This window comes from Pinus tabuliformis, chromosome X (genome assembly GCF_031772625.1).
Source record: "Pinus tabuliformis cultivar Carrire ecotype Pingquan chromosome X, CPIR1, whole genome shotgun sequence".
NCBI classification, from domain to species: domain Eukaryota; kingdom Viridiplantae; phylum Streptophyta; class Pinopsida; order Pinales; family Pinaceae; genus Pinus; species Pinus tabuliformis.
The window spans coordinates 476,496,709-476,511,090 of NC_142308.1; the positions used below are offsets into that span (position 1 = coordinate 476,496,709).

Here is a 14,382-nt window from a genome sequence, read left to right on the forward strand (position 1 = left end):
AAAACTTTTTATTAACTTAAAATTAAAAAATTTGTATTACCAAACTCCTCCCACAATCAGAAAAACAAACAAAAACAATATATCAGAAATAATAGTACTCAAGGTGTAAAGAAGCAATAAATGTAAAAGACACTCATACCGATGAGAACACACTTAACATAATATCAATGAATTTTATGGTTAAAGACTTACATAATTACATTAGCGTAAGTTTTAACATAGGTTATAGATAGAGCCACATTCTGTCGAGGGGGTCTTATGCCTCCCATCCTACCCTACCTTTTCAGTTTCAAGAACAAATCTCTTTCTTTCGGAGCATTCTGCGCACTCCAATAGTGAGCAGACTTCGGAGGGATCGAATCCCATTACCACACTCCAATAGCGCGCAGACTTCAGAGGGATCGAATCCCATTACCTCAGTTCAAGGTAAGAATTCTTTGAATCAAAATTATCCTCCACTTCCTTGTCGGAGCTTGATTCTATAATGTTGTTGGAAGTTGTTCAAAGAAGAAATTTTAAAGAATTTATGCTTGTATTGTGAAAGTTTATTTCTTTTCATGATCGACATGATTTTGTCCAGTTGATTGTGAATGTAATTAGGCTGATAGGCCTTCCTATGCATCAACTTCTTCGTCAACACTTTCATTCTCTTATTGACATCTGTCAAACCTCCCTGGATCATATATTCATGCACGTCTTTGTATTCAAAATGGCATCATATTACAAAATATAGAAATAACTAAAAATAGTTGCAGAAAATCTGTTGCACAGAAAGCCAGAGAAACCGGGCTTGCCAATGTCACTGTTGAATATGGTTGTGGCATCTGTGTGCGCCGAGGTCCTATAATCATGTCTTCGAGGTGGACGGGAAACAATGTATAAAGATGCATGGGGTTAGTTCTATATTTTCGGTTGTATGGAGGTTTAAACACTTGCTCATATAAATGTCAGACTCCACTGTACCAATTTAAACTTTTTTTTTCGTCAGATTTCTCTGCATTTACCTCATGGTCCATCATATTCTTTCCCGTATGCGTGAGACAAAGTCTCGGTTGGCTTAGTTGGAATTTGGTAGGAAGCCGCTGTGCTCTCATCTGGTCTACTATTTGTATGTATGAATTGGGCCGGAGCAGCAACAGATGCAATCTAAAAGGTCAATGCCATGGCTGGTTATGTGCAACCAAGTTTCGTATTGTTCCTGCTTTACCTGATCACAAATGCCTTACTAGGAGCTGTGTTGTCAGGGCCTGAGAATGAAATCGCCATTGCTCTCCCCAGCGAGGGAAATACCAGAAGATTATCGGTCTGCATTGAGAATAACAAGTATGTTTCTTGTCCGGTAAGCTGTTTCAAACCTGATCCAATGTGTGGTGTTGATGGCATTACATATTGGTGTGGGTGTGCAGATGCTCAGTGCCCCGGCGTAGAAGTGGCCGAGATCGGTTTCTGTGAAGTGGGCAATGGAGGAACTGGCCTTTTGTCTAGGCAGGCTCTTTTTCTGGTACATATAGTGTGGTTAATTTTGTTAGGGTTCATTGTCCTCATTGGAGTCCCTTGAATTAGTGACTGTTAGGGTTAGGGTTATTTGGGTTTCTATGATGTCTGGATCGCTATTCTGCTGGGCTTAAGATTCTGCGGAAGTGCTGACATCGGAAAAGAAAAACATCCGGCCATTATTGGGTTGGTAGTTGCAGTGCTCTTGTGTTCTATGTATCTTTTTCTTTATAGGGAAGTTTGGATGCTATTATGTCAATAAAAGGGTACTTTCTCATGTATTTTTTTTGCCAGCATTTTTTGTTGTTTTTGGGATGTATTTGTACCCACATCACCAGAGAGGTGAGCCATTGATTATTACATTTCAATAAAAAAAACCCTCTGAAGGGTTAAATGATTTTTTAAAATATGTTTGTTTGCATTTCAAACATTTGTTGTGGTTAATGAAGGAGGTTAATGAATGATCTCTCCTTTTTACCTGGTGACTTAGTATGATGCTACATGGGCATGTTTTGCTAGTAGAGGACATTATCTTCTTCATTGCAGCATTCCTATCTCCGCCAAGAGGGAAATTTGGGTTGTTTTTCGACAAACGTGTAGACAATCCTTGTATTATATCTGCCATTAAATCTACACACTAAACAACTATCCTCTTCATTGCACCATTCCTAACTCCGTAAAAAGGGAAATTTGGGTTGTTTTTCTACAAACATGTAGATAATCCTTGTATTTCTCTCCAATATCCGCCAATAAATTTACACACCAGAAAAGAAAATGGAAGCTATAAAATCCAAGGTGAGTTGTTCTTAGTGGGAGGTCGGCCAAACAACATAAGCAAGAGACATTCATCAATCCTTCTCTGGACAAGTATTTACATGTACAAAAAACAGAGCATCTCAAATTATATTCTTAATTAGTATTGGGTTTGGTTTCTTAGTTGATTTTAACAGGAAAGGATATCATTTGTATTAAAAAATGGCTGTGGCCAAGCCAAAAAGTAAGATAACAAAACAAAAATAATGGTATGACAATTGTCTTTCAAAAAGACTCGAAATTTAAAAATCGCCGTCTATTCTTACCTTTCTGGAGGTATAGCTGTAAAGCCAACAGGTACAATGTCTAGCATACTGAACTGGTAAAAAAACTACTTTGCAATAAATAATAAAAACCTGAACTTAAATGAAATCATGTCTGCTAAGGGCTTCTTGCTTGATCGCTGCTGGAAGATTGAATTCCAGAGCTGTATTTCTGATCTCCATGTCACGAGAAGTTTGCTGAACGGTTGCCTCATCTTTCACTACAATACAAACCAAGCCAATGGATGCCTTTGGAGGGATGACCCTAGAATGTGAAGTGTCTTCATTTAAGTGTGATCTTTTGGCTAGGCCTAGAGCCAGCTCATAGAGTGTCATACAGTTTCTTCCACCTTCTGTATTTGCTTACTTTGACATGTCAATTTCCCAGAAATATCTGCGTCACTTTTCTATCTGCACTTAGAATAATAGCCAGTCCGCTGTTGAAGTATGGAAGGGCTACTTGCATGTCTCAACTTGGTGATCATTTATTATCTGGGCTCTTCAAAGGTCTGAGGACTCGCAAAGAATATACAGACCCAAATGATTATGTCCCACCTTTCTTTTCTAGATCTCCCCAACATATATTGCACCACCTACTGGGAAGAGAACCTTCACTTAAATCAATTCAATTTTCCACAGGACAGCTTACCTGTTGAATTTTGGTAGTTCTCTTAACTCGATAATTGTTTGTTATGATTTTACACTTAGTTTGATATTTTATTTTATTTATTATGCAACATAAAACAATTATACAGAGAACTACAACAGAAAAACATGAAGAGACAACCACACAAGAAGTTACACGGGAAAACCCCACTCTAAGGGGAGAAACCCAGCAATCCTTTCCTTATGAAATCAAGTCAACAAGACATCAAGTCATATACAAACCAACCAGTAATGTAGCTAAGATAACCAACCTCCAAGTGCCAAGTCAACCCTTGAGCATACCAAGACAAAATGCTTCCAAATATGTCCACAAAAGAGGTCTACTTCAGTTCTCCAAAAGCCGAATTTTTCCTTCTGCCTTAGCCTCAAATTATGCCACCGAGCTTAGCATTATACTTCAGAATAAAAGCCTCAAACTTCACATGGTTCCACTTCTCATTATTTCGTAGAGTAATATGCCTAAGACTTCACACTTACTTCCATAGGAACGAGCCACAAAACCCCAGAAAATTATGCCTCAGGCTTTGTCTTCTACTTGACCTTCCAAGTCTCCTTGAGCAAGGGTAGATCAAAGATATGTTTTACTTCTGTTTTCGACCTCTGAGATCAGAAATATAGGTGTGTGAGATGTATCAAATGAGGAATGCGAGTGGGCTATATGTATAGTCTCCAAGCCATGCGAAAGGGTGCCACTTAAGCTGAGCCGACATGAGGGTTAGGAGGGCCGACTTGCCAACTTGGTAGGGTAAATGGCACTTAACAAAATTCAATTTTCTTCATTTGAAAGGGGCACGAAGAACATGCCCTTCTATATTTTTCTTTTGACCAATACAAAGCATGAAGAACATGCTTGTCAATAATAATTTTAATTATTCAAAAGTACATCAATAAAATAATATTATGAATACTGACCATAGCTACATTCTTCAACATTACCCAATCCAACTTTGAACTGCAAAATCTGAAAACACAGAGCCAAATGATGCTTAAGAGCAACCATGTCCCGCCACAGATGGAGGAACCAAATACCAGAGAAACCCAAAACCATGCCACAAAGAACACATGGATACAAGGTCAGTTGATCATTGACTAGTGATCGACTTCTCCAGAGATTGAGAATCCCACCGTCAGCCTTCCAATCCATCACTCGGAGTTGATAAACTTCACCATGCATCAGAGTTAATGACAGGTTACCAAATACCAGGAGGACTTTAGTGCCCATTCTTTCACCATAATGATGCTCCTCGACTTCTCTTGAATATGCATGTTTCCTTCATTCTTATGATATATTGTGTACTTTGAATGTTAAAGGAAGATGTGAAATAGTTGGAGCCCGCCCATTTATGCATAACTTTCCATTGTCTATCAAAGTTACTTCATTTTCCTGAAGGTCTAAACTTGGTAGAATTCTATTTTTTTGAAGCTCCTTGCTGGCACTTGAGCACTACGAATGAGTCTACCCAGACACATATCTCGAGGGCTTGATTGGTTTTGCATATGCTGAACTATAACCGTAGAGTCCCCAAGTACTGTAAGTCAATTTATTTCTCTTGGCTTGGGAATTTTCAACCCTTGAAACAATGGCACGCCTCTGCTTGATGTTTGGTGGATTCTCCTAAACCCCTTTCTTAAACTTAGTTCTTGATTTCCTCTGGGATCAAGGAGGATCCCTATTACACCTACCACCTCAGAGTTTGGTTTCTTAGATTTAGTTTTAGTTTTTTTTATATATATATATATATATATTTTTTTTTTTAAGTTTAGCCTTTATTCCTTTAGCTTCTATATTTTTTTTCTAAGGAAAACTTCTCATGATTCCCCCTCTTCCCTAGAATATCAAAATGGAGGGCAGCTCAACTGCCAACCACCACAGCAATTTATTCCTCTAGCATAAGCAATGCTCTAGTGTCATAGTATTATTGTCAATAACTTTTTGAGAAGAAATATGTGCCGTAACTTTCTGTATCTTTTCCTTCAAATTCAATCTCTTCAAACAGGCTTGGAATTTGAGGATCAGCTCCCTATATGGAATCGATTTCAATCCTGGCGGGCCCTTCAATCCCATGGGTAGATTCTGCAATGGCAGGACCGTCGTGGATTTCATTGGTAATATTTTTACAACCCTAGCTGAGCCATGCATATTAATCTCAAATACCTGCATTCATGCCTCATTCATGTTTTTTCTTTTTTCTGCAGGAGAGTATTTCAATTTGCCTCTGATACCAGCATACCTGGACCCCAATGCAACGGGAAACAGAATCCTCAATGGAGTTAACTATGCATCTGCTGCTGCCGGCATACTTCCTGGAATTGGTTTGGATTTTGTAAGTACTATCTCTCTGCAATATAATAATTTGATGCTCTGTCAGGCTGGGGCTTAGTGGTTGGAGGGACACTGGTATGTAATTAGCATCAAATTGGTTTAAGTAGAACAGTTTTCTTTATGTTTTGATTTGACTGGAAAAGATGGCTGGTGGTGTTGAGCTGAACTCGATTACAATTATAGAATATTTTGGAATTTGATGAAAATATGTTATATTTTAGAAATATTTTTTTTATAATTTTAAAATATTTTGAAATGTGTAAATTAAAATATATGTTTTTAATGAAATTTAACAGAAAAATTTTGAAATTTGTTAAAGATTTAATTTGTAAAAAATTGTTAACGATTTAAATGATTAAATTTTTCATTACATCAAAATTTGCAACACTAATAAACTTTTAAACCAATAACATTATTAGATTTCTGATTTCTGTGACATTCATTGGTAAAAGAAGAATTTTGTTTATCCACAATGGTTTTCATAATTTGTGTGACTTATCCCAAAATGGATCCACTTTGGAATTCGAAATGTGGACAAACTATGAAAATTGTTGTGGATAATCCAAATTCTTCTACTACCAATAACATTATCTATTTTGAGTTAGCTATTAATCTCATATATCAAGTGACCTGTAATTCATATATATGAGCATAGATCACAGAAGCCTCAATTCAACAATTTTTTTTTTTCTATCGTTGATATCTACATAAATTAGTTAATATTGATTTTCAAATAGTTTATTTAAATCTCTTTTTGAAAAGTATAAAATTTAAACATCTTGCTCACACATATTTTTTTTACTTCTAATTACTTTAGATCATATTCATTTATTTATTTATTATAGCTTACCTTATTTTTTTATTTAGCTCATAAAATTTTATTTTAATTTTAAAGAGACGTGTCCAATAATAAACAAATTTACACATTCCTTGTACTAGGCTTTAGAATGAGACTTTAGATTCAATGAACTTCTAAACTCAATAATCATTTCATTCCCAAAAATACTATAATGCAACCCCAAAAGATGATGTGATGATGAGCCCAACACCCAATCTACTGACACATAGCCAGCCCAAAAAAGCAGAAGCTAATGGAGAGCTGCTATTTACGTCCAACGTTATCTCTACCTGCTCTTTATATACTATTGTTTTAAACTATAAAACATGCTATAACTACTTAATTCTTCTAGCTCTGTAAACTATTCAAGTAAGTCTAGGCTAAGCGTTAGTTAAAGGTTCACTTTCCCGTGCCTATTTTTTTCGCCCTTCCGAGTATTCTTCCATCATATATTTGATGGCAAATCTGAAACTGCAATTCCACAAACTAAAAGTTGCAATTTCGTGCAATAAAGGTTTTGGATTCTTAGAGGTTTTGTGGCTCTGCTCATCAAAATTGTGAATCCAACAATCTATCATTCAGAATTTGCAAATCTATGATGGGCATGAAAGCAGGGCGTTTTAGTTGCCCGGTAGAAGGGGCATTCAAATATGTTTTATTATGTGTTATTTTTATTTAAAATTTTGATGAGTAAATTTAAACAATGGACTTTATTCTGTTAAATTTCAAAACATCTTTAAAATTTCAAATTATTTTATTATGTGATTCTTCTTTACTTGAACATCTCTCTGTATTATATGTACCTCATCATCAACTTTGCTCTTCTTGATTCATATATTCCATATCCTTATAGAACTTAAGCTGAATTCATAGGTTGTGTGCTTTTTGATTCATATATTCCCAAGCTGAATTCATAGGTTGTGTTTTTTTATTGTTTCTTACCAAAGCTTCCCTCTTGTATCAAGTCTGGAATTGTTGTTGCTGATAATGGACAAGGAAAATTTACCTATTCAATTGCTTATTTTCTAGTGCATTTTTGTCTTGATTAACTTATAATAAGATGGTTGTGGGAGATTGGAAATTTTTTAGGAAATTGAATTCTCCAAAATAATTTCTATGTTCAGCCCTATAAAATTTGAACTTATAACCTAATAAGAACTACACCCATGCAAGCCAATGAGAACTACACCCATGCAAGCCAATGAGAACTACACCCCATGCAAGCCAACTGATCTATCCTTGTAAATTATGTTTAAAATATCCTTTTAAATGACAACTTTTCTAATAATAAAGTATCTGCCAATATTGATTTCAATCCATGCCTTCCAATTAATATATTACCTATTTTTGGTTTTTCTTTCGTAATATGAGTGAAACTTGATTTTCAATTTTAGAATATTTTGGAAAGCTGACTAATATGAACAACTTCAAACGCAGTTAGGCCTTTTACTCACATTCCATTTCCCTAATAAACAATTAACATAAGAGAATTGCCCCCTTATGCTTCAAATACATGATAATAACCAAATAGTTTACAATGTTCACGGCCCTAGTTGTTGGATGTGAGTGTGATATTTAAATTTTGAACATGCATAGATGAACATTGATTTTTTTGGAATGGCGCAGATTGGTCGCAGGGACTTTGCAGGACAGTTAACATGGTTTGAAAGCACCACACTCCAACTGGGAGTGCTCATAGGAGAAGCTAATGCAACAAATCTCATCAAGAACGCCATTTACGTAGTCATCATTGGATCCAATGATTATATAAACAATTACCTATTACTTACTCCTCCCAACCTCATCAATACTTCGTCATCGGCTTTCCAACATCTGTTTCTATTTTGTGACTGAAAATTGGCTGTTTAAGACTCAAGTGCACAAGACGGGGGATTACAAACATCTAGCCAACTCAAAGCAATGAAATCCATAGCAAAGTCACAGACTACGGTGCTAATAGCTCGAAGTGAGGTCTGCCTTATTGATTAAGTTTATTAGTTTTCTGATACTTTTCTTGTTTTATGTACTGGCTCAAATCCAAATATATATCAGCCAAAGGTACCCACATCCACGCCCAATTACTAAGAGGTTTTATAGTTGTAAGATTGATTTCTGTTTATCTATTATGTAGTTTGGATAAAAATGATTAATAATTTTGATGGGGGTATTTCAGGACATTCAAGAGGTTCTCCCTAGCATTGATGATGGAGACCTCGGAAACCAATTGGCAGTTGCGGAATATGTTGGAGACATATACAAGTCCTATCAGAAGATTGAGGTATGTTTCTCTATCAATGATTGGAGATTTGTGTGAATGTGAAGGTAAATTTTTAATTTTCATTTAGTAATCATTGGTAGTCCCGTATGTCCAGAACATGAGCCGTGTACCTCTAGATTATATGAAAAGGCAGGATGAAATCAATGAGACAATGAGGGAAACCCTGATTGATTGGTTGATACAGGTACAAATTAGTTCCTATCCTAACTTCGTTTGCTGCCAATGTTGGATCTAGAAGAACTTTATGTGGGCAATTTCTTAGGCTTTACCTCGAAATATTAAATTTTACAGGTGCATCACAAATGTGAACTAATGCCAGAAACATTGTATCTCACTATAAACATTATGGATAGATACCTTTCTATTTATATTTCTAGGAAGTGGGAATTACAATTAGTGGGTATCGCTGCGATGTTTATAGCTTGCAAATTTCAAGATACCTGCACTCCTTAGGTAGGATGACTTACTGACATCCATAAGCATGACTGTAAGGAAACCTTTTGCATATATCTAATTGATAGAATACCTGGTTGGCTGTTGAATATTGACATAAGAAGAATCAATTCATATTTGGTTACAGGTCAATGAATTGATCTGCATCTCAGGATACCAATACACATCCAAAATGATAGTAGCCATGGTAATTATCTCTAGCTGATATCTTTCTGTTTCATTTAATTACAATAGATTTTAAAGATTCAGTGTGAGTGATACATTGATAATGATACTTGGCAGGAGCATACAATATTAAATCAATTGGAATTCAATCTTACCGTTCCCACTCCATATGTATTCCTTGTCAGGTTTCTCAAGGCAGCTGGTCCTGACAGAGTGGTAAAGTGATGAACTCCATTGTTTCTTTTGTATTGTCAGAATAATCTTCTGATGTATTGATCAAATTGACTTTCAAAATGCTTCTGGAAAATTGAGATTTTGGTTTAAATGTCTTTTCTTCATTATATTTCCTAATAATCCTCTCCTTTACTGTTAAAAATTAAAATGTATTATCGCATGGTTCAGATAGAAAATCTAACATTTTACTTGGTTGAGCTGTGTTTGCTTCATTACAAAATGATCAAATACAATCCATCAATCCTTGCTGCTGTTGCTGTCTACACTGCTCAATGCACTTTGAAGAAGGATCCATGTTGGAGTAAAACACTTGCTCTTCACACAGGCTACTCAAAAGAAGATCTTAAGTAAGTCTTATAGTTCTCAAGGCACCATGCTTTTAATGAGTTTAACCTTCCAAAAGATACTTACTCCTAAATATCTTAGGAATTTCCAGGAATTACGCAATCTGTAGATTATATATCCAAAACCTAGTGAACCTGCTACAACACTAATTTACTGGCAACCTGTCTGAAATTGTATCTAATTCTACATATGGGAAAGATTGACAAATGTGCACATCAAACTGTCTTGGGTGTGTGCACATTTAGTTAAACCTATATGTTGTTAAGGAATAACATTTGATTTACTTGTTCCAGGGAATGTGCAACCACTTAAGTGCAGGAAGAAATGAGCTGAGATATGTTCATGAGAAGTATTCAGATCCATGTCATGGCTATGTTTCTTTTTTATGCCTTGCCAACTTACCCAATGATGACAGTTGCACCACCAGCAATGACGCTGTCATTTGTATTAGTGATAACATCGACTCAAGTGCACAAGGAGGGGGATTAGAAAGACCTAGCCAACTAAAAGCCAGGAAACACATTGCACTATCATTGACTGCAATGCTAACATCTCAAAGTGAGGTATGTGTCACTCTCTTATACTTTTCTTGTTCTTGTTCAACAAATACACACAAATCAAGGAGTATCCATGTCCACTCCAAATTACTAGCAAGTTTTATAACCTTAAGATAGCTTTGTGTTTAGTCATGTTGGAAGTTGGATGAAAATGATTAGTTATCTTGATAGCCTCAAGTTAGTGTTGTTTTTATTTATGATGTAAGTCGGCTGAAAATGATTAATAATCTTGATGAATGTATTTCAGGATGCATTCAGGGATTCCCGTCAGGTGCTTCCTATCATTGATGATGGAAACATTGAAAACCAATTGGCAATTGTTGAATACATTGAAGATATATACAAATTCTACAGGACAATTGAGTTATGTTTCTCTGTCAATGATTGCAGTTTATTGTCAGGGTGAATGTAAAGTTTTATTTTCCTTAACTAAAATTTGGCATTCATGTATGCCCAGGACGTGAGTTGCGTACCTCCAAATTATATGAGAAACCAGGGTAAAATCAACGCAAAGATGAGGGCAGTCGTGATTGATTGGTTGGTGGAGGTACAACTTTGTTCCCATGCTAGTTCCAACTTCCATTTGCTGTCAAACTTAGATCTAAAAGACATTTATATGGTCTATCTCTTAGGCCTGACATCAAAATCTTAAAATTTTCATGTGCATCTGGAATTGGAATTAATGCCAGAGACGTTGTATCTCACTGTGAACATCATTGACAGATACCTTTCTATTTAGAGTATTGCAAGGAAGAATTTGCCATTACTTGCTATCGTTGCAATGTTTATAGCTAGCAAATATGAAGAAGTCTATCCTGCACAGGTAGGATGACTTGCTGACATCTGTAAGAAAGGATGTGTATATATCTAATTAAAAGAACACTTTGTTGGCTGTATAAAAGTACATGCACCAGCAATATCTACTCCTACAAAAGATTACGCTTTATGTTGGAATCAACACAAAAATTATATTATAATAGGTAACACAATATTGATAAGAGTTGGCTTATACTTGGCTACAGGTCAATGACTTCATCCGCATCTTCCCAAATGAATGCACGTCAGAACAGATAGTGGCCATGGTAATTAGCTCTAATTGATAATTCTTTGTCATTGATTGCAACATAGTCTCCAAACGTTCAGATTGACTGATCAATTGATAATAACTCTTTGCAAGAGTCTACGATATTAAAGCAATTGAACTTCAAGCTTACAGTTCCCACTCCATATGTATTCCTCCTGATACAAAGTGGTAAAGTTTTGAATGACACCACTTTTTATATTGTTGAAAGCAGCCTGTGTGGCATTGATCAAATCTACTTTCAAAAATGCCTCATAAAATCTAGCATTCATGTTTTAAATTACTTTTCTTCATTGTATTCCTAATAATACCCTGTTGTACTGACAAGTCGTACTATCTATTATTCAGATGGAAAATCTGGCATTCTTCTTGGTTGAACTGTGTTTGCTTCAGTACATAATGAGCAAGTATAGTCCATCAATGCTTGCTGCTGCTGCTGTCTACACTGCTCGATGCACTTTGAGGAAGGATCCATGTTGGAAAAAAACACTTACCCTTCATACAGGCTACTCTGAAGCAGACTTGAAGTAAGCCTTAAAATTTTTAAAGCATCATGCTTTTAGTGATTTTACCCTTCTAAAGAAATCCTACTCCTGGACATTTTAGATTTCTTCATCAATTACAGGCAGGCATTGTTGATCAGCTACGACCAGAACATTGTGTCTTGATCAACTATATGTTGGAACTCAGCTACTAACACCCTGTCTGAATTGAATCTTTATCTAATACTAACGTGCATACTAAGCATCTGGAGGTGTATGCACATTTTGTTAACTCTGTACATTGAGGTAATAACATTTATGTGCATTGTTCCAGGGAATGTGCGTATTTCATGATTGATTTTCACCTAAATGCAGGAGGAAATAAGTCGAGAGCTGTTCATAAGAAGTATTCAGATCCATTTTTTGGCTATGTTGCTTTTTTAAGCCCTGCCAAGTTATCTGCTGAAGACAATTGCAGTTCCAACAACTGATGAATATGTGCACCAGATTTACTTTTGGAGTCTAATTGAAGGTGGCCTATATGTTCTAAAATGAAGCTCTCTTACATATATTTTTTCCTGTTCAACCTGCAAACTAAATCTGTGGCCAAAAATTTATGTTACGCTCGTGATTCCTCTGTGCAGATATCAAGGGGCTAGCGCGGATTCTATGCCGATGAGTAATGGAAAAAAGACACACGTGAAACTATGCAAGAAGGAAGAAAACCTCGAGAATGGAAGGATTTTAAATGGGATCCATCCCAGTACCCTTTTGGAAGGAAAGATAGTAAGGACGAAAGGAGGGTCATTGACAAACAGCAACGAGAACCGCCAGAAAGCTCTCGAATACGTAAACTCCATTTTGGAACCATTCCATGAGAAGAGTGAAGATAGAAAGACTAGCCAAGAAAACCAGCCCTCAAGGCATTGCGTTGCAGAATGAGGAGATCTTCTCCTACAATGGGGCCAAAACAAGAGGCCTCGTGGGTATAGAGCAGAATACAGAAGCGTGGTTGAAGAATCTTCTATTCAGGCTAAGAAAATTATTTGGATCGATAGACATAATGGAATGCATGACCAGCGGACATTCAAAATGATTTATTTATTTATTTTTAAATAATTTTTTATATTGTCTCTAGAGAGACAATAGTTTGAATTATGGACATTTATTTTTTTTTAAATAATTTTTTATATTGTCTCTAAAGAGACAATAGTTTGAATTATGGACATTTATTTTTTTTAAATAATTTTTTATATTGTCTCTAGAGAGACAATAGTTTGAATTATGGACATTTATTTTTTTTAAAATAATTTTTTATATTGTCTCTAGAGAGACAATAGTTTGAATTATGGAATTGTCTCTAAAAAGACAAAAATGTAATTGTCTCTAAAGAGACAAATGAAGTTGTCTCTAGAGAGACAAATGAAATTGTCTCTAGAGAGACAAATCAAATTGTCTTTATAGAGACAATAATAATATGTGTTCTATATTGTCTTTATAGAGACAAATTTTTGAGACATTATATTTTGAGACACCCACTTAGAGACAATATTTAAGACAATATTTGAGTTTCTTTTTGTCTTAAGTTAAGACAATTGACTCAAATATTGTCTTAAATATTGTCTTAAAACCCCCCTACATGTAGTAGTGTTAAGAACCTCAAACAAATCAACTGGACGTTCGGCATGAGGAAGCCATTGAAAATGATGGAGCAACTTAGCCACCCAGAGGTTAACAGTGGCAAGGCCCAGAGCCTTCCCCGGGCACACACGACGACCAGCACCAAAAGGCGCAAGCCTCAGATCATTACCCCTTACATCCACGTCTTCCCCGCCTTCCGACACCACAAACCTCTCCGGACGGAACTCATGAGGTGATTCCCAAATGCTGGGGTCGTGAGTAATCGACCACATATTCACCATGGCAGTCGTGCCCGCCGGAACACACATTCCATCGCCCATGTTCACATCTTCAGTGGAGAGACGTGCCCATGATAGGAGCGGTCCAGGCGGATGCATTCGCAGCGCCTCCTTTACCACAGCCTGCACGTAGGGCAGGTTAGGGATATCTGAATCCTTCATGCTGTGCTCTCGCCCCACTACTGCGTCCAACTCTGCCTGAGCTTTCTTCTGGGCATCTAGATTCAGCACCAGTTCTGCCATTGTCCACTCTGTCAGCAGAGCCGTCATGTCTGTGCCGCGAAAAATCATCTCTTGCATGCATGCGTACATAAGGAAATTAGAAGCAAATGCAAGCAAACTCACCCCATTCATAAATTCCTTCCGGTGTGAAAAAACTAAACTAAAATACAGAGACAGAACAGATCAGATCAGATAAGAGTGTGAAAAAACTAAAATACAGAGATAGATAGATCAGAGTGTGAAAAAACT

General features: G+C 36.3%; 3 protein-coding genes and 1 pseudogene across 3 annotated transcripts; 3 read left to right on the forward strand and 1 right to left on the reverse strand.

Annotated features, from left to right (window-relative positions):
- Window positions 1–1,162: 1,162 nt before the first annotated feature.
- LOC149140744 (uncharacterized) lies at window positions 1,163–1,730 on the forward strand. Its single transcript, XM_089452881.1, has one exon. It carries the CDS (start codon window positions 1,163–1,165, stop codon window positions 1,556–1,558), a length of 396 nt encoding a protein of 131 aa, XP_089309007.1. The 3' UTR covers window positions 1,559–1,730.
- A 2,504-nt stretch (window positions 1,731–4,234) lies between these two features.
- LOC149140745 (GDSL esterase/lipase At1g71691-like) lies at window positions 4,235–8,251 on the forward strand. Its single transcript, XM_089451057.1, has 4 exons — window positions 4,235–4,309; window positions 5,234–5,342; window positions 5,433–5,560; window positions 8,024–8,251. Exons 1-4 carry the CDS (start codon window positions 4,235–4,237, stop codon window positions 8,249–8,251), a joined length of 540 nt encoding a protein of 179 aa, XP_089307183.1.
- A 175-nt stretch (window positions 8,252–8,426) lies between these two features.
- On the forward strand, window positions 8,427–9,862 carry LOC149140746 (G2/mitotic-specific cyclin-1-like). Its single transcript, XM_089453241.1, has 6 exons — window positions 8,427–8,675; window positions 8,770–8,859; window positions 8,967–9,128; window positions 9,256–9,315; window positions 9,411–9,509; window positions 9,696–9,862. Exons 1-3 carry the CDS (start codon window positions 8,556–8,558, stop codon window positions 9,126–9,128), a joined length of 372 nt encoding a protein of 123 aa, XP_089309367.1. The 5' UTR covers window positions 8,427–8,555; the 3' UTR covers window positions 9,256–9,315; window positions 9,411–9,509; window positions 9,696–9,862.
- A 2,478-nt stretch (window positions 9,863–12,340) lies between these two features.
- Window positions 12,341–14,181, reverse strand: LOC149140747 (cytochrome P450 78A4 pseudogene; annotated as a pseudogene).
- Window positions 14,182–14,382: the final 201 nt, after the last annotated feature.

What these genes read in the sequence shown, in the direction of transcription:
- LOC149140744 (XM_089452881.1), top strand. Translation starts at nt 1,163, where the DNA reads ATGGCTGGTTATGTGCAACCAAGTTTCGTATTGTTCCTGCTTTACCTG.
- LOC149140745 (XM_089451057.1), top strand. Translation starts at nt 4,235, where the DNA reads ATGTCCCGCCACAGATGGAGGAACCAAATACCAGAGAAACCCAAAACC. An exon ending in GACCGTCGTGGATTTCATTG is followed by an intron (nt 5,343 to 5,432) that starts GTAATATTTTTA and finishes TTTTTTCTGCAG; the next exon opens with GAGAGTATTTCAATTTGCCT. An exon ending in CTGGAATTGGTTTGGATTTT is followed by an intron (nt 5,561 to 8,023) that starts GTAAGTACTATC and finishes GGAATGGCGCAG; the next exon opens with ATTGGTCGCAGGGACTTTGC.
- LOC149140746 (XM_089453241.1), top strand. Translation starts at nt 8,556, where the DNA reads ATGGGGGTATTTCAGGACATTCAAGAGGTTCTCCCTAGCATTGATGAT. An exon ending in AGTCCTATCAGAAGATTGAG is followed by an intron (nt 8,676 to 8,769) that starts GTATGTTTCTCT and finishes CCGTATGTCCAG; the next exon opens with AACATGAGCCGTGTACCTCT. An exon ending in TGATTGATTGGTTGATACAG is followed by an intron (nt 8,860 to 8,966) that starts GTACAAATTAGT and finishes TAAATTTTACAG; the next exon opens with GTGCATCACAAATGTGAACT.